At 36.8% G+C, this 19,593-nt stretch overlaps 1 protein-coding gene across 5 annotated transcripts; it reads right to left on the bottom strand.

Moving 5' to 3' along the window:
* Positions 1 to 713: 713 nt before the first annotated feature.
* On the bottom strand, positions 714 to 18,250 carry LOC127794533 (protein FRIGIDA-ESSENTIAL 1). Of its 5 annotated transcripts, none has more exons than XR_008021693.1 (7): positions 17,860 to 18,250; positions 10,300 to 10,470; positions 9,951 to 10,107; positions 9,602 to 9,837; positions 8,040 to 9,448; positions 6,559 to 7,945; positions 714 to 1,410 (listed from the first exon to the last, which is right to left on the bottom strand). XR_008021693.1 is itself a non-coding variant. In XM_052325709.1 (7 exons), the coding sequence occupies exons 1-6, from the start codon at positions 18,167 to 18,169 to the stop codon at positions 7,916 to 7,918; spliced, it is 2,313 nt and encodes a 770-aa protein (XP_052181669.1). In that variant the 5' UTR covers positions 18,170 to 18,250; the 3' UTR covers positions 714 to 1,410; positions 7,890 to 7,915. The 5 variants fall into 5 exon arrangements, 1 of the variants encoding a protein (XP_052181669.1); XR_008021694.1 differs by having other exon boundaries at positions 7,858 to 7,945; XR_008021695.1 differs by having other exon boundaries at positions 9,602 to 9,834.
* Between the last annotated feature and the right edge of the window lie 1,343 nt (positions 18,251 to 19,593).

Genomic DNA, 19,593 nt, shown 5'->3' with positions numbered 1-19,593 from the left:
TGGTTTGCTTGTGGAACGAGACATCTTTCTCCATTATCAGTATTTTTTTTTTTTAAATGATGTAACTATAGGCCACATAGTTTATGGGCCAGCCCAAAAAATTTTCTTGGAGGAATCAGCCCTATCAACAAATTAGGCAAGAAAAATGATAAGCCCAAGACCCAACGAGATTAATAATCTACTAAAACCAACTCAGGTGAATTACTTAAATTTCAAGAGCCCAAAGGCCCTAAACTCATATTTCTAGACCAAAAAACCATGATATGACAAGTGGTATCGGAGTTGATATAATATTACAAACAAATTTTACATTCCCAAGGACATAAACCCAAAATATTGAATTAGAGACGCATCCATTGAGTAAGTGCTATCATAAAATGCAGAGAAATGTGCATGGGAACACAATATTTCCTTGATCTTGAGAAATCTTTTCAGGTACCTATTAAGATCCATATACCACCATGCAAATGGGTCATACCGAATTGATCTTTGGTTTAACCATAGATTCTTGTTTGTGCTTCTTGTTTGTGCTTGGAAATTCAAATCCAAGCCTAAATAGCTTTGTGAATTGATAATGGGAATGGGGCCGGCACAGCCAAAGGTTAAGCCACCAGGTGAAACAAACTAGAAGTGCATTGAGAATCACTGTTATCTTCATCAATTGAAACAAAACCTACTTGCGTTGGAACATCCACCGGACAAAACTCCGAGAATGACATGGCAAATGATAATCTTGCATTACCAACTATTTTAACGATGTTTTTCTTCTTAATTTAGGCATACTAACAAGTCACATCATTCTGTATGAAAATGCAGTCGATATAGTATTACACATAGAAGATTATAAGATTATAATCATCGACCCGGCCAGGGTAAAGCAAGAATGATGAAAGAAGGAACAAGAGAAATAGTACAATGAAGTGCCTCCAAATAAATCACTCTTAAGCTTGACTTACATAAAGCTCAGGGATTCAGACATCTAGTTTGCCACAATGTCCATGGCAACCACCAAGCAACAAAGAAGAATGTTTTTTGATGCTGCTACTGAGATCATTTCGGCTGACTCCCTATCCTTCTCAGACCTTGCATGCATCCAAGACCGGTCCTTGAAGCCCGAGATCAGCTTGCAACCGATTAAACGAGAACCAGAGTTTGTCTTTGGTCATTCAACGCCAAACTTGATCGCTGACAGTCCTGACAAGTTGTTCTCCCCGGCTGATCAGCTGTTTTCCCATGGCCAGGTATTACCAAAATCGATTCCACCCCATTTGAGTTCATCTCAGTTGCTCAGGCTCGATCAGGTCAGTTCCAAGGAGCTGTTGCCACCCAGGACACCGAGTCATCCAAGTGGAAGTAGCAGAAGTACCAGCAGCAGAAGATCAAGCGACAATGAATTGGGTTTCAGCAAGGCTGCCAGAAAACCAAACAACGTGAGTAACCAAGGAAATAAGAACCAGACCGATGGAAACCACTCTTTTGGTCAAAAAATTTTCAAGTCATTTGCTGCCCCATGCAGAGGCTGCAGTGCCATTGAACCATCTCGATCCAGGAAACTACAAACGCTGTAACAAAGAGAATGTAAAATCACATTAACTCCGTTGTTGATTTTACGGATCGAGTTGGGTTTTCAAAGGGAATCAATTTCACATGAGGGTTTCTTTTCTAGCTTGCTTCCAATCAATAATAATTTGAATACACGGATTCAGTTTGTACATTTCTTTCTTCTTTCAGATGTGTCTTGTCAGTTTGCTATCCATTTAGCCTTTTAGGTAGTCAAATTACATTAAGACGTAACCCAAAAGTTCACATCTACAACCATTTACTTCGTCTTTTTTATGATTTATCAACACACCCGATGAATGGTAGGCATTCTTTAAAAATGCAACAAACGATGTAGCAAAGCGGATTGAAGTTTTGGATGGCATCCCAAATTGGAACCGCAGCGTCTAACTTTTCAGCTCTAGACTGACAATGGCAATTCTTAAGTAGAAAAATTGCATCTACCTCCCTCTGCTTTCTTTGTTATAATTTCCAGTCTGTCACTTCCAGGGGATACTAAAGTACTATAACTCTCAATTTTTGATAGAATAACAATATCCTTTGTTTCACTTTTTCGTTTGTTTTAGTCCTCTCTAAGAGGGAAACTTTGAGATGCTGACTTTTGGCAAAAAAATTCTTAGCATTCAGGTGTATCTTTCTGTTAATTTGATGCCAGACGTCCTCTCAGCTAGAAGTTCAGGAAAACGCTTAGAAAAAAGGGCTTGCTATCGTCCTTTTCTTTGTGTTCACTACTGTCAGAACCAAAAGTTACCAAATCTTCAAAAACGCCTTTATTTTCATCTTTCTTTTCATATAGTTTTCATTCTCGTAAAAGAGGTTTGGGAACCAGTTTATTAACCCATCCTGGTAAGTTTATCTATTTCTAAAACCAAAAACAATTTTTCCAAACGACAACCAAACTGGCTTTACTTAGAAGAACTTGTTTTGATTCATTTGTTGAATGATCACTTGGCACGAATCAATAAAGTACACAACCTAAAAGAGAATTCATGAGATCCCCATCATTCAAAGAAACCTTCAAGGCAATCTAAAAGGCTGGTAAAAACACGTCTCTAGTGCTAAAGCTGGAAATGTATAGAGAGGTGGCAGGACATTGCAAGAAAGACAGCAGCCATTTCCTCAGCAAATATTTTTTTTCTTCAATTGACTGCATAATTATGTTTCCTAGTGAAAGAAGGTCCCAACTTTGTAAGGGTTGGGCAGTCTTTTATCTTTTTTTTGGTACATGGCCTTGCTTTATAAATAGAATGTTTTTTTTAAACTTAAATATGTCACAAAACCGAGGGATATAAAATAAACGGATGACCAAAGAATATAGCATGGCAAAAGCAAACATTCATGATACACCTTTTGCCACAAGTTATCGTTATTTTTAGCGCTATAAACCTAAACTATGTCTCTGCTGCTAAGCAGTCTTCCCTATTCATCTGACCGTTGAAACTAGCTACCCCCAAATCATTCCTCCAAGTAAGGTTAATGCCTAGTCAGTAAACGACAGCTGGATTAACCTAGCCAACATGAAACAAGGAAAGGTAAAATTTTACAAGTAAAACTTACTCCTAAGCCATGAAGTCTTACGATTTTAGAGAGAAAATTCAAGTTATTTATACACTAGTTATCAGACATTTATCATGGAGCAAAAGCATATGTTAGAACTTACTTATGGAGATGGTAAAACTTTTTCTAGTACAGTAGGATTAGATAAAAAATTTGCATCAAACCTTTTTAACTTTTTACTCGAGTAATGGATGAACCCGTTCAGGGCATCCAGTAAATGGTGCCTTGCTGTTTGTTATTTGCAAATGATATTATATTAGTGTAGACAAAAAAATACTAATACTAGGCTCGAAGTATGAAGGCACACCTTAAAATTTCAAAATTTTAAGTTGAGCATATTAAAAACTAAATATATGAAATATAAAATTTTTCAGACATGTTGGATCAATTATTAGAAAAGGAGGATATTATTGAGGAGTTGACAAAAATGGCCAAATTGAGATAGGCTATAGCTAGAAGTCTGAATAGGTGCGGCTGAAGAAAGAGAACTAGAACAAGCATTTCTTCCCATGGTGGAAAACGCTCATCAGAATCTTAACTTGCAGTGTGGGCTTCTATGAGCAGCAGCTCAGGAGGAACAACAGCTGCTCTGAAGTCTGAAATCTGGAGGAATATCAGCTCAGGAGCAGCTCATGGTAAAGGCTAAAATCAGAGTGATACTAGTGGAGGGCATGAAAAGAAATATTTTGGGAGATCTTGTTCTAGGTGCAAATATAGAAATCAGCACATATTTATTTATTTATTTCAGTGTTAATATCTTATTTATTATATTTTCATTAGAGATTAACAGCCTACATAATCTCTTTTGGGGGTTGTATTCTTTGGATGGCTTTGATAATTGATTAATTTGAGATTCTCCTATTGAGTGTTATTTTCCTTCAAAAGTTTGTTCTCATATTTGTTGGCCCTGCATCAGGTACAATTAAGCATCTTTACAATGGCTTTGGATAAACTTAATGTCATGAGAATACTCATGGCCTTTCCCCTGAAAAACGTCAGAATGCCATTCCTCATGGCCTTGTTCTCCAAACAACAGGTTATATAGGACATTAAGAATTTTTGTCCTATCAACTTGCTCAATCTGAATATGGGAGTAAGGCTGAAATCTTAAGGAACAGCAGCTCAGGAGCAGCTAAATGGGGATGGGTGAAATCAGAGTGGTACTGATCATAGTAGCCAATACTGTACTGGATCAGTGAGTACCAGGCATACATACCGTTTCAATCACAAAAAGGTACTAAATATACTTGGTACTGTTTTGGTCCAAATATCGATCAATACCGGCCATACCGAGTGGTATGGCTAGTATTGGCTGAAATCTTAAGATACAGGCACATGCCTAGCACTAGTCCCCAAGCAATTTTTTCTCTAAATAATCTGATTTTGTATTTTATTTTTCATAATTGACTTTTTATTTTCACTTAGTTTAGGCAAAAGTCAAAACTCTAACCCTTTCATCGATCTCAAAGTAGTGCAAAAAATGAAAATATTATTTATCTTGTTTAGGCAAAATTTTATTTTAGATTATATATGTTCATGTTAAGTTATAGTATTTTTATTAAAAAATTGATTATGTTTATATATTTTATAATTTATATTAATTTATTATTAACCCAAAATAGTACCTTGGTACTGCCCGATACCAGTATCGACCATCGGTATCAATCAAACCAATCCAACAGCAAATGTGGTACCTTGTGTAGTAACTATGGTACTCATGAAGGGTATGAAAACAAATTTTTGTGGAGACATTGTTTTAGGTGCAAATATAGAAATTAGCATATTTTTATTATTTTTTCCTAGTTAATATCTTATTTATCATGTTTCCATTAGAGTTTATTATATTTCCATTAGATGTTAATAGACTATATAATCTCTTTTGGGATGCATTCTTTGGACAACTTTCATAATTGATTAATTTGAGATTCTCCAATTTAGTGTTCTTTTCCTTCAAAATTTGTTCTCATTCTTTGCTGGTTCTGCATCAGGAGCATCTTTATAATGGCTTTGGGATAGTGTTAATTTAATGTCATGAGAGAATACTCTTGGCCTCGTTCCCTTGAAAAATGCCAGAATAGCTTTTCCTCGTGGCCTTGATCTCTCTAAACCACAGGATATAGAGGATATTAAGAATCTTTGCTCTACCAACTTGCTCCATCTGAAATATTGGGGTAAGGCTGAAATCTGAACAAACAACAGCTAAGCAGCAGCTCAATGGGGAAGGCTGAAATCAGAGAGCAACTGATGAAGGGCAGGGAAACAAATATTTTCAGAAACATTTTAGGAGCAAATATAGAGATTAGCATATTTTTATTTATTTCTTTCCCAGTTAATATCTTATTTATGATGTTTCCATTAGAGTTTATTATGTTTCCATAAGAGATTAATAGATTATATAATCTCTTTTGGGATGCATTCTTTGGACAACTTCCATAATCATTAATTAGCATCTTTACAATGGCTTCGGAATATTGTTAGACTTAATGTCATGAAAATACTCTCCTCGTCTTTTGACTATAGTCGTCTTGAAAAATGCCAGAATGCTATTCCTCATGGCCTTGTTCTCTGAACAACTGGGTACAGAGGATATTAAGAATTATTATCCTGTCAACTTGCTCAGGGTGCTTACATCTCAAATAGATCCTTGCTATGTGGTTGAAAGATGTGCTTCAGTGGTGTCTGACTCTCAAATTTAACTTGATGGATAGGAGGCTAATTTTTTGATGCAGTATCTGAGAGGTTGGATCCTAGATCATGGAGCAGGCAGCCTTCACACCTATTACGAGATTTCAGAAACAGAAGGCAATATTTATTGGAACAGGTGGGACAACTTTTTATTAAGAGTATTCTCCAATCTTCAGGCCTATTTCATGTCATTGTTTGTCGCTACTTCATTGTAACCAAGAGATAGCAGATTTTTAACCAAAAACTGAAAACAGGTTTCTTCAGGACTGGTTTAGGGGAATAATTTAATTACCATTTGGTGAATTTGGATTTTGTTTGCACTCAACTGCAACATGATGGAAGCTTGGGGATCTGAATTCTTCTGATCAAGTCATTTTTGCATACAATCCAGAGATATTTTAGAGAGAGAATCTCAGCCAAGCTTGGTAGCTCTACGGGAGATTGGCTGGCTCTGGATACTTCTTTGCCTTGTGATAGTCTGTAGAGGTTTTTAAAAATAGTGAAGATGTTTTGTTTTGCTTGAAAGTAGGCTTCTTTCCCTTTGATTTAGTATGTTTTCAGGTGGCATTATGCCATTGAACCAATTTTCAGATTTCTTGGAAGATTTGGAATAGACAATAGAGTTTTTTCTGTCCTCTGTAAAGGGAAATACCTTCTTCATTACTTGTGAAAATAAAATATTTACAGAGAAATAATGCTAAACTCGAAACTTGTGCAGATGAACAATACAATCATAAATTCAAAGAACACAAGTACCTCAGCCACAGACATCTCCACTCAACAGAAACAATTGTGACATTGATGCAGGAATAATTAAGCAGAAATCGTCCAAGAATAAGAGATCTGAAAACCACAACTACACAGTAATTGTCATTGTCATCAGTTAAATATATATGAAATCCTAAATGTTCCCAAACTATTCATTGAATTCAGAAACCACAACCCGGAAACAACCAAGGAGTTTGAAAACTACTTCTCAGAATCACATTACTCTTGTTTTCAGTAAAAGTTGTCCAGAAAACCATACCGCTCATATTGGCTTCTAATAGCTAATCGGGCCTACTGGCTGCCTATGTCCCATGTGAGAGTTGGTAAAAGATAGGTGATATTATTTTTTATCAAAAAGAAGTGACAAATTGGAGGTGTAACATGTTAGCTCCATGACTGACTGTATATTGTTGTGCTTTCCTGCTTCAAGGCAGCTAGGGATTAGAAGAGTAACACAACAACAATAAAGCAGTCTGAGACAGACCACGTCATTCTTTAGAAAAATTAGTCATAGAAAGAAAAGGAAGATTCCCTAGTGCAGAAGTACAGTTTACCCAAGCTAAAATAACTCACTCGACTAGCCCATACCGCAAAACTAAGCCCCAGCTGATCTTAAGAATTCCTAGAAACTCTAAAAGCAGGTAGTTCAATCTGAACCACAAGGTAATGATGAATAAGCCCTAGATTTGAGATAAGACACTCCTGGGAGTGGGGGACCTCAGAGATTCATAAATCCTATATGTTCTGTACATTGGCTTCCAGACATGCATACATCCACAGTGGACAAGGAGAATCTCCCTTAGGTCATTCTAGAATGAGAGAGTCTTAAGAACTATACTTGGAAGCCTTCTTCTAAATAAGAAAACCGGGTGCATAAGAAGGAAAGAGTGGAATGCTAGAAAGTATCAGGAAACAGGAACTTGATTATCTATATTTCTCTCTGCTTTTGCACAAACTAGACCTACAATACGATGAAGAAAGGTTGAAATGTAGAGACACGCATGAACTAAAGTCAAAGCCAGTGAAAGGTGTTTTTGGATTTTTGGAAACCACAATTAAACATAGTCCCTCTAGTTATTTCTGGCTCATCCAACTGAAAACTTAAATGAATGTCCTAGTGCCAAACAAGAGATAAGATTTAAAGCATTCATAATTTCTAAAATTACTCTTAAATCCAGAAAATAACAAACATAATCCATCAAAAATTCTCCAGAAATTTATAAACTCCTATGGAGTTCCACCCTAGGTATTGATAACTACAAAGATAGCCTAAGAAAATGTCTCAACTTCAAGTTGGTAGAATGTTTAGAAGACTGTACAAGAGAAAACCAAGCAGCCTGGCAGCTCAAGATTTTCCATATTTAACAACATATCCCTGCAAATGAAAGAACTAAATGTCAATGCCAACTATGCTATCCAAAATATAGGCATTTTTCAATAATTGTAACCACTAAGATGAAGACACTCACATCAACAAGCTTCGAAAGTTTTCTTTCGGATGCGGAAAGATACTGTTTGATTGACTCAGAAGTACTTGGTATTTGGTGAGGTAGCACTGTACTAAGAACCTTGTCAACTGACTTCTTAACAATTACCTTGTAAGCATCCTTGCTCAGAAGACCCTCATGCCAAATTGGTTTCACCAATTCTTTCACATGATCAACAAGAACAGCACGGAAGTGTTTCAAAGCTTTTGATTCCTTCTGCTCAGCATCTAACTTAATATCAAGATCTATTTCATTGTTTTGTCCACTCTTATCCACTTTTAGTTCCTCCTTTTGCCCCAGCTCATCCTTCTGAAGTCCAAGATCATTGCTAATATATGCAACATGGGAAGGATTCATGAGCTTCTCTTCCTTGGGGAAGGTACTTCTATTTTGCTGTTCAGCATAAGTTCTCAGAGTTCCTCCTTCAGTTGTAAATAAATCATTTCCTTGAAAATTCTTGTTGGTCACATTCTCAAGAAATTTATAATCAACAGAAGCAGAATGTTTATCCAGATCCCGTTCAAAGTGAAGGGTTCCTGTTAGAACAGGATCAGTACCTATACTTGGATGTGCATTTGTGATAGATGTCTCTGGTATTGAAGAAACTTTTAAGGAACCACCCCCGAAGTTAGGCTGCTCAATGCTATCACGAATGGGATCATACAGACTACCTGGGGATGAAATACTTTGAGTGATAAAATAAGAAGGTTGAAAAGGTTCAGATAGCTCCCAAGCATTATAAGAAACCCTTGATCTCTGTCCAGCAATACAAAAAGGATCACCAGAAATGTTGGTCCGAGATGGATATTCTGGTTCAGACCCAAAGAACGGTGAAGGATAGTGCAACGAAGAAGCAGAACTAGAGGCACGATATTCTCCAACATTGTCCAAAAGCTTTTGGCTACCAAGAGGATCTTTGTTCAAAGAACTGAAAGAAGAATATGACATTGTCCATGTTGAAACGTTCTGAGATGGCAATATACCAGTTGTTGGAAGAGAAGGGCTAAAGCTTGAATTTTGTAAACCACTTAAAGAAGGTGAACCATGGTCATTGAGAATGAACTGGCATCTCTTCGTAACCCTGTCTTCTTCCATGCTTGCATGAGAATGAAACCCGGCACTTTGAAAAGTACCTGAAGGCATGATTGAATTGCCAGAAAAAGATCTATAATCAGGCAGACTGCTATTCCTATCCAAGGGATAATCAGCTGAGGACCAATTCTTCTTCAGGTTATCTCTTCCAATATCCCTAAAAAAGGACATAGACCTAGAATTATCTTTGACTATAGGTGACTGCAGAAAATTAGTGGTAAATCCATGAGATAAGTCCTCCTTTTGAAAAGAGTGATGCCACCTTGAGCTTTCTGCATGCTCCTGTGATTGGGCCCTTTCTGAAAAAAATGAAGAATTATATGCAACCAAAACAGTTGAAATGGGAAAATCAGCTAACTGTGATTTTTCATCTCCCAAACGGTAGAGGTGCTTGTATAATCATTCACAAAAAAATTGTTGGACATCTAGATAGCAGGAGTAAGAAATTTTACCTCTGTCATCCTGCAACCCACTTTTCATGCTCGAAGTGGGTACACCTTCCTCACACTTTTGGCTCGTGATACTTACATCTTCCTTTATGTGAAGGAACTTACATGCATTCCCTTTGATACACCAACCTTTAGCAAAAAAATCACAGATAACCGCAGATCGTTTATTTGCATCAGGCTCGCCCAAGGGAGATAAACTTCTAAGCCTTATCTGGGGAACAGCTGATCTGGAAACACTACTAGTCATTAAGAAACGGTCACGTCAAAAATGTAAGTTCAACTACACCATAAATATGTCAAAATGAGGATAAGCCTACAATTTAGTTGATCAGTAAATTAAGCATCACCACACCTTGCCGGCCCTTGATTTAAGCCTTCACTAGATTCCATCTCCATTTTCTTAATTTCTACCTCCTCAGTAAAACCCTCTCTGGTTGAGATTGTATCAGCTACCTCTTTAGCAGCAGCCACGACATCTTTATGCACAAAACTGGAGGATTTGGCAGTCTCTGCAGTCATAACACTAGTGTCATATAGAGAAGCCTCAATAATGTTATGCACGTTGTCATTAATGGGGATGCCCTTTTCCGTAAAAGAGACAGACTCTTTTTTATCACTAGCAGATTCTTCAGTTCTACAATCCTCAGAAACAACCAGATTGTTTTCCAATTTAGGATATTTAGGATAGTCAACATCATCACCTGATTCTCCTTTTTGTCTTCCCTCACTTGCAGTAAAAATATTGGAACTGGCAAGGCCACCTTCTACTGCTGCGGTGTCTGATAGCTGATTTGCAAAAGTTTTTCCCAGATCAGAAGAACATGATCTCAAGTGCTCTTCATGCACCTTGGATTCCATTCCTTCTCTAACAACTACAAGGAAGACACATCACAAAATTAACAATAGACACAGGGAAAACATCTCCTATAAACAAATGCTTACAGTGCACTCTAAGAGATGATTCTGAGTCTACTTAAAAAAAAAGAACAAGAACACACTCAACCAAAGGATCACCTAGTCAACCTTCTACACAAAATTCCATGAATTAAAAAATTTGGGTGCTGGTAGGAGTGGAGGGAGGAAGAACAGAATGATTACTTTAATTGGAAACTAAATTCCACATCTTCTCAACCTCATTGAAGGAAATGGGAAGAAGTCAAGATGCAAAACGAGTTAATAATGTAAAAAACAGCTTGTTTGGCGAGAAAGTGCTTTTCTTAAGAAGGTGGACAACGATCAAAATTTCATTTATTTTATTAGCTTGGAATGGAAATAATTCAGAACATTTTTTTCGAATGAAAGAGAAAAAACAAAAACAGTTGGAAATATATGAAGTTGTTTGGAACAATAACGAAATACTATGCACGATAGAAAAATATCAAAATATTTGGAGATGATAATGGAGACCTATAAATTTTATGCAAGCTCAATAACTAAGTAATTGAATATGTTAGAAGTCAACACATGCACACAAGTAGTCAGTTCAAAAATAAACTTAATGTAAAGCAAGAACCATAAAAATGATATTCACACCAATTAATAATCAAGAAAGGGGATATGGGATTCCAAATGTGCATAAACTTATAGTAAAATAAAAATAATAAAATTACAACAAAAATCATCATTATTACTATAATGAGAAGAAAGGTTAACTTGTCCCTAAAATATAGGAGATCAAGCATGTAAAACATGGTTAGTTTCTTTCTTCCTATAACAAGGTTAAATGGGAGGTCAATCATGTTGACATGGTTTCCTTTTTATAACAAAGGTTAAGAAAAAGATTTAAGAAATGCCAATCAATATTAGATCCTCACAAACAAAAACCTAATAGTGGTTGCCATAAGTGGTTCAAAAAACAAAAATTCATACTAGAATCAAAATCCTAGATCTCCAATAAGATCAACTCCACCTTAAACACTATACCAATTATGGTGACATCACAATCCTCAAAATCCAAGCTAGCCTCTAGGACTCTTCCTACAAGCATAGATTCCATTACCATATATCGCAATTCTATTGGCACTATCCCCAAACTCCTAGCTAATGCACATGCCATGAATGAGTGTGTGGCCCTTAGATCTACCAATGCACAGACCAAAGTGTTGGATATCAAAATGATACCTTGCACCTCATCCGAACCGAACCTACATCTAGCTTCGTCAAATTGAACACCCATCCAGGTAGAGTTCCTTTACCATCGCACTCCCCTTGATCTAGCTTCTTCACTGCACATTTTCGTGATAAGTGGCCTAGTTAATCACATTAGTAAGAGATGACCTTCTTCTTGCCATCGTCGCCGTTGTTAATGTCCATTTTCCCTAGGCAATCCTTAACAAAGTGCCCAATCTCACCACAGTTATAACACCCAATTTGTCCTACCAAACACTTCTTGCCAAGATGTTTCCTCTTGCACCACAGACACTTTTTAATCTTCTTGAACTTCATTGACTTTGGCTTCTCGACTTCACCACCTCCAGCTTGGCTTAACCCCTTCTCTTTCTCCTCCGAAGTAGTCCTTGCATCCCTTTTCATGAAGCCCCCACTAATCAAGTTCCTCTCCGTAGTACAATTCAAGTAATAGAAGAAAATAAGATAACTAAAGTATTAACTCAAAAAGAGAAGTAATACAATAGTTTCTACAAGTGAAATAAATTTTATGAATTTCTCACTGTTCGAAATTTTTTTGTAGTGCTTGATGGGTTTCTTTATGTTTTTGCAAAGCTATTAAAATTTTAGTTCTCTACTAGCAAATACACGTCACGACCCTAGGGTTTGCCCAGGGTTAGAATAGGAATTTGGAAGAAATGGAGGGAAATTAGACTGAAAGAGAGGAAGACACAGCAAGAATTGGGGAAGATTTATAGAGAAAGAGAAAGAGATCAGAGGGAAATTGACAGAGAATTCATGAGAGGAAAAATGAGAGAATTCAATTATCATTCAAAAACATGCCTTTCTCTAACTACTCCAGCCTATTTATAGGCTTATAACTGAAGGTACTAACAGCTATAATAGAAAATACAACCAAAAGAAAAAACATATAATATGCATTACTATTATATTCTTGGGGATTCTCTAGGTCGTGACAATTTCCCCCTCCTTGAGAGAGTTCTTATCCCCAAGAACTTACAGCTACTAGCCCTGCTATTCATCCAATCCCTACCTTCATGATCTAATGGATTCTTCTTTCTATCTTTCTCCTTCTAGGACTCTTCCTCTTCGCTTTTATGTTCCTTTGCTTTTGCTTTCCCTGCAGACATAAACTGTAGACCTCAAGGATCTCCATGTCAATGCTCCCTTCTGCAGTGTCTGAACTCCCTAACCATAAGGCAGCAACCACCTTTTCCATCATCTTCTGAACCATATGGTTGTTCTCCTGTTTAGTCAATTTCAATTGCTACTTTTCTAATAGAGCCCCCACCTGTAACTGGTCTGCACCATTTGAAGTAACAGTAAGACTAACTAAACACAACCTCAACCTTGGCAGTGATGTTCACACACTGGAGAACCAGTCGTGCACACCTCCATTCTGCTTCGTTTTTCTTTCTTCTAATTTCTTTTACAATTTAGAAGAAACAAATTGTGTGTTGTAATTGTTTTTCTCTGTGTTCTACTCTAATTTTCTTTCTTTCTTCTAATTTTTGCTGCAATTTCTTTTTCACTGTGTGCTCTATTATTTTTTTTTCTCTTCTAATTTCTTTTTACAATTTAAAAGAAACTAATTGTTTTTGTTGTGTGTTATGTTGAAATTTTTTTCTTTCTTTCTTCTAATTGCAAAAGAAATTAGAAGAAACTAATTGTTCTTCAATAATTGTTTTCTGCAATGTGTTCTGCTGTAATTTTTTCTTTCCTCTAATTTTCTATTGTAGTTAGAAGAAACTAATAATTTTTCTACAATAACATTTAGTTGTTATTATAGGTTTGGTTATGTATCATTTTATGATTTTATGAGTTTGCATCTAGATCTTTAGAAGTACATATTGAAAAGATGGTGTATAAGTATTTTACAAGCATTTGGAATGAATGTCCGCCTCATGTGCATGAGGCTCGTGCTTTGCCATGTGTCTTTGATAACTATGAATGTCAGGACCCAAGGGTTTAGTAGCGCTTAAATAATAATTAGCCCATTTTACATTTTATTTGTATTTTCCTCTGGTTGTATTTTTCTGTTAGTTTGTTATTTTTTGTAGAGTAGCTATATAAAGCTACTGAAATCTATTGGTAGGGAGGTTATGAATGATAATTGAATTTCAGCTTTCCTCTCTCATCAATTCCCTCTGCCTTCTCTCTAATCTCCCCCTTCCTCTGTTCTGTCTGTAACTCTCCCTCATTTCTGTCTATTATCTTCCCCATTTCTGTACAATTCTTTCCCCAATCCTTCTGTTCCAGGTTCGAATTACCTCAGATTATTTCGATTTCCAATCCAAACCCTAGACTAAATCCTAGATACATGACAATTTGATATCAGAGCTATCATTCCTTGGCTGTTAACGTCCGATAGCTCTCGACAGTTTCTCTGTTGATTAATTTCCGTTCGATCTAGGTTGTTGCTTCCAACGCTGTTGATTTATAACATAGTGAATTCCAAATCAACTTGAAGAAGTAGAGACTCGGAACTTGATTCGAGTATAGGGAACAAGTGATCCTCAAAAATCAATTCCGACACACGGAGATTGAGCGTCAATTGATATCTAAGGCCCAAAAGTGGAAGGCGAAGCAAACCAAAAGATTTCCGGCCGTAGATTCCACTACGATCACAATCAAAACAGTCATTCCTTGACTGTGAGTTCGAAAATTCAATAGTTGTTCCAATCTAATTTTGAAGAAATCAAAGCAAATTACTAAGTACAATAGGTATCTAACTAAAAGAATAGTTGTTCCGATCTGTAAGTTTGGAAATTCAATAGCTATCTAACTGAAAGAATAGTTGTTCCGATTTGTTTCTTAAGGTAAATTACTTAGTAATTCAATCGGGTCTCATAGGGTCTAGAATGGGATTTTGTAGGAATTTGAGAAGAAAGAATAGAATGGAGGGAGAAAACAGAACAGAAAGAGGGAGAAATTGATAAGTAAGGGAGAGGGTTTAGACGGAACAGAGAGAGAGATAAGAGTTGAGAAAGAAACATAATGGATTCATTCAATCAATTCATAGCCTGCTATGCTCTATTCAACAACCTATTTATAGGTTGTTTACGTCCTTGTGGTTATCAATGTTCGAAAATGCAACCTAGGCAGCCCCTTGTCGCCGCAATTAAGGGCAACTCAATACCCCTAGGCACCGGGCCCGATAGATCGACAACAACGACGCCTAGCCGCCTGGGTCGAGCGCAACTAGTTCTCCTTCCCCTTTCCCTTTCTCTTTGGTTGTTCATCACCTGGGCTATTTCTCTCTCTCTCTCTCTCGCCACCACTGCCAATCTCATCTCTTGGCCGTTCTTTCTCGCCGTCGCCTCCGATCTCGTCTCTTGGCCGTTCTCTCTTGCTGTCGCCGATCTCATCTCTTGGACGTTCTATCTCTTCATCGCTGATCTCATCTCCTGGCCGTTCTCTCTCGTCACCGATCTTGTCTTCCTCCAGTACGTATGGATTGCTCCTTGTTGCAGCAAGCAGAAAGCATTGTTGATGCTATAACAGCTGCTTACTGTTGTTGCTCCTTGCTGCAGCAAGCGTTGCTATAACAATTGCTTGCTATTGCTGCTACTTGTTGTAGTTGCTGCAACAAGCAAGAACATTTTTCCTAGGCCTCGCCTAGGCGTTAGGAGCCAGCCTGGCGCATTTTAGAACACTGGTGGCTATTACTAAACTAATCAAACTAACACACTAACAAACTCAAGTAATTACAAACTAACTCCAGTACAATTACAACTACTGCCCTTTGGATCATGACAAAATGTAAGAGAGAATAATAATATAACTTTACTTTGTTTCAATACATAATGGAAGGGAATGGAACAATAAGGTAATAAAAACATAATGATAATTATATCTTTCACTTTCAAGATAAATTAATAAGTACAATAGGTATATGTATATATTTGCTTTGGATGGGAACAATTTAAAGTTGGATGAGTTTTGAATTGTGCTATAGATATACGAATGCATATTATTTTGAGTATTTATACAAAATATCTCACATTAAACTACAAAAAATGTAATAATAGGATTTTTTTAAGATTAAGGATGATATTGGGTTTTTATGAAAATAGTAAAGGTAAAATAGTAAAAACAATAAAAATATTTATTAATACATTTCCTTCCCACACCCTACATCACAACTTGGGGTGTTAAGGAAAATTGGGGTATGGGAGGAGAAGGGAGGGTAGTACTTACCCTCTCCTCCCCTTCCATTTCATTATGAAACTCTCTCCCAAACAAGGAAAAAAGCCTCCCTCCCTCCCTCCCCTCCCCATCCATACCAACAAGGGGTAAAATTAATCTATAGTTTAATTTGGTTAGGATGCCATGTTTCTTTTTTTCACAATTGGATTTGGGTGTGTATCTCCCTTTTCTGTACACTCCTAAGTAATACAATGAGAAGCATTCTCACAATTTTGGGAGGGTATTCCGTTGATATGTATTAACCAAACTCAGGCACATGTATGACAGTTGAATGTGCTGGTTACACATCCAAACATTTCTAGTTATTTTTAACTTTTCTAGAATCAAGCCAGTCGGAGATCCAATACTTTAAGATTAAACTCAAGTTGGAAGTTTGCAATTAAAATCAAATGAATACAGATTTACACTAATTACTGTCTCCTAATTTATACCTTCGAATTTTAGGAATTCCAGAATTTAATTTTTAGCTGATAAATAATTCCAAAACCTAAACTTCCAGTTTCAAGTAATATGCCTTCGCATATGCATCTCATATACACTAGCATGCATATATGCTATTCTATTAAATAATACTGGTTTATAATTTAGAAATAACAGAAACATGAGGTTTACTTTCTCTCAGCAGTCTTCAATCCTGCCTCTCCTACTACCTGCATAATCATTCCTTCTTCTTCATCTTTACACCTCTGGTGTACCAATTATCGTGCTCACAGTAAACGCTGGGTAGCCAAGCGCAGAGCCAAATTTCCTGGCTTGGCATTGGATTCTAAATCAAGCATTCTATCTCAAGTCTTCATGTCCCTATGAATTATTTGTCTCACATTCTTCATACCTCTGGGATCTCCTATAAACCCCCATGATGTGGTAAAGGGAGGATATTAGGGGAAGCAATGAGTGGAGATTCCCCTGCAGAGAGCCACATGGGGGAGATTTTATTGAGGAATTTCTTATCTTAAGAGGAGCTTTCCAAAGAAATAGCTTAGCAGCCACATTTATTCTGGTTGAGCTTCTGCGTCTCAGAATGCATATTGTTTCTTTCACCTCACATTTTAATGACAGGTCAAGGCTCAAGTGGGAAATACTCAAAACCAATGAGAAATAATTAACAATGAAACCTGAATCCACTGCCACCATCAATTCCAACAGGGGTCAAATTTCAGCTGTCCTATTATGACTAAAAGTGAAGAAACTAGCGAACCAAGGACAAGGAATGAAAACCTATCGACAATTATACCCAAAAACCGCCAAAATCTTTAGTTGTCACTTGGTGTCCATTCAACGTTTATGCCCTCCGAAATAATGGGCAAGTGACAGAGACTCCACGTGTTTGTGAAAGGGATCCCCAAGAATCTAATGGGGATTGAATAATTGGACAGAACAAAAAAGTTTCTTCCTTGAGACAGACAAAGTACATAAAACACGATTTCCAGTTATAAAAGTCCGACTCGACATAGCGGCACAAGTCAATTGAAGGCACATGTAATTTAACGAAACCATGTCAAAAAAACAAAAAAAAACGCTTAAAAAAAATCCAGAAGCTACTGTCTGTACTCATCAGGAATATATTGCATGAAAAAATCACAGCCAATCCCCAATGTATCAACTTCAATTGCATATCTCAAGTAAAAATCATAATCAATCTCCGGCACATGCAATTAGGGAAAGTATAATTTGGAAGCAAATACAAGGTTAACATGTGGCTTTAAACAAGCTTATCGGCGTTAACCTTCTGCAAAGCAAGTCTAGAATTCAAGCAAGTGCAGGAGAATGAAATGACCCTAACCTAACATCGGAACCGTGGAAACACCAGAAACAGTATATGCAATTACAGATTGCAGCAACATTTCGCACAATCAAATCATAGCTAGGGCAAAAGATAATCAAAATCGAAAGATGAAGCATTTGGGGTAAACGAAATAACTAACCGCTCCGATCTTCGCCGACGGGTGAACCGGGCGATTTCTCTTCGCCGGCTCCTTGTTTCCCTTCTCTGTCGCCGATTTCCTCCTCCTGCTCTTCTGCCTCCTCCGGTTCTCCTTCTTCTGGTCCTTCTTCTTCCTCCTCCTCCTCCTCGACCTCCTCCTCCTCCTCCTCCTCGACCTCCTCCTCTACTTCCAGTTCCTCCTCGACCTCCTCGTACTCCATCTCGTCGTCGTCGCCTTCGTTGTCCATCTGGTGGTTCTGATCGGCTCCGTCGGCGGGGCGGCGAAGCGGTGGGTTGGGGTTGGATGGCATTTGGTGGAGCTCCCGGAACAGCTGTTTGCTCGCTCACTCTCTCTCCTCTCTCTCTGTGAGGCGTTTTACGCTCTTTTTAGGCAAGGGCTGGATTTCTGCCTTTTATAGTACACGCTGTTTGGATTTCAATTTTTTTTAAATCTTCTAAGACATTATTCCGAGGTTCTACGCACTTTTTAATGTCATTATCAACCTATTATTTTGTTCAAATTACCACATCTCATCTCACGTTTGATGTACACATACATGTTTTTTTCTTTTTTGGGTGAATTTGATGGTTGCTAGGTTTTTTCTTTTTTGGTTTTAAAAATTATTTATTTTTATTTTCTTCATTTTATTTATTTAATTTTCAACTCTCATATTATCTCGACATTTCTTTTAATCTTTTGACCTTATCTTTTCATATTATTCTTCTTTTTGTATGCTTCATTTCATGTGAATAAATTTACTTCTTTTCTTTTGAATAAATATAATCCTCCTCAATTTTGATTTGCTAATGATGTATTCTAATACTAGATTTAGATAATATTTAGCATATGTAATAAATACATTTGATATATATTTGTACATAATTAATAAAAATTAAATTTATTGTCATTCATTAAATTCTTTAGTTTGTTATATGAATGAGTCATTGGATTTTATATTTTAAAGTCTTATTTTTTAGGTGTTAAGAATATGTAACGGGATTATCTAGTGACAGGATATCTTAAATATTCATGGTCGTTAGATTAATTGGATGGAGACTCTGATTAGTTAATTATGGATTGATACGATATTTACTACATACTAATAATTAGGAGTGGTAACTCACATATCATATGAGATAGGGATGTCTCTAGTAAATTTATGGGTGGTTGTTGGAGAACAACGCACTAAATGTGATATTGATGACTTATCACATGATATTGTGGATAATAATTTTATCATTGAGTTGCGATTGTGTACTGGTCCTTAAACTTGAACTGAATAGTTATTTTGTGTATTAGTATGCAAGATTTGCTAATGCGTCAAATCATCTAATTGCAAGGTGGGGATATTCATTTATGTGGTTCCGTATTGCTGGTACATAGAGACAGGTGGTCAAGGATAGGATTCATCACCCTTGTCATTATTGATGAGGTGAACATGTTATGTGGTTTACTATTAATGTAACAAGAAAGTCCTTAGACAAGACAATATGATTAATCAGGGAAGTGTTTCCTGATGTGTCATCTAGTCACGCTAATAAGATCTTATACATAGTTACTAAGTTTGTGAGTTTATCATACCATGACTTTTGCTCAATTGAGACGTTAAATGATAGAATGATTATCGTACACAGTAATCGTTAACTGTAATAGACTCACTTGAAACTAGGCTTCATTGCCTTCTATATTGTTTTGGACCGTTGCTAAGCGCTTCCCATGATTTTCTATATCGTC

This window comes from Diospyros lotus, chromosome 2 (genome assembly GCF_014633365.1).
Source record: "Diospyros lotus cultivar Yz01 chromosome 2, ASM1463336v1, whole genome shotgun sequence".
Classification (NCBI taxonomy): Eukaryota; Viridiplantae; Streptophyta; class Magnoliopsida; order Ericales; family Ebenaceae; genus Diospyros; species Diospyros lotus.
Note: the sequence above shows the minus strand (reverse complement) of the source record. Positions and strands in the feature narration are given on the sequence as shown.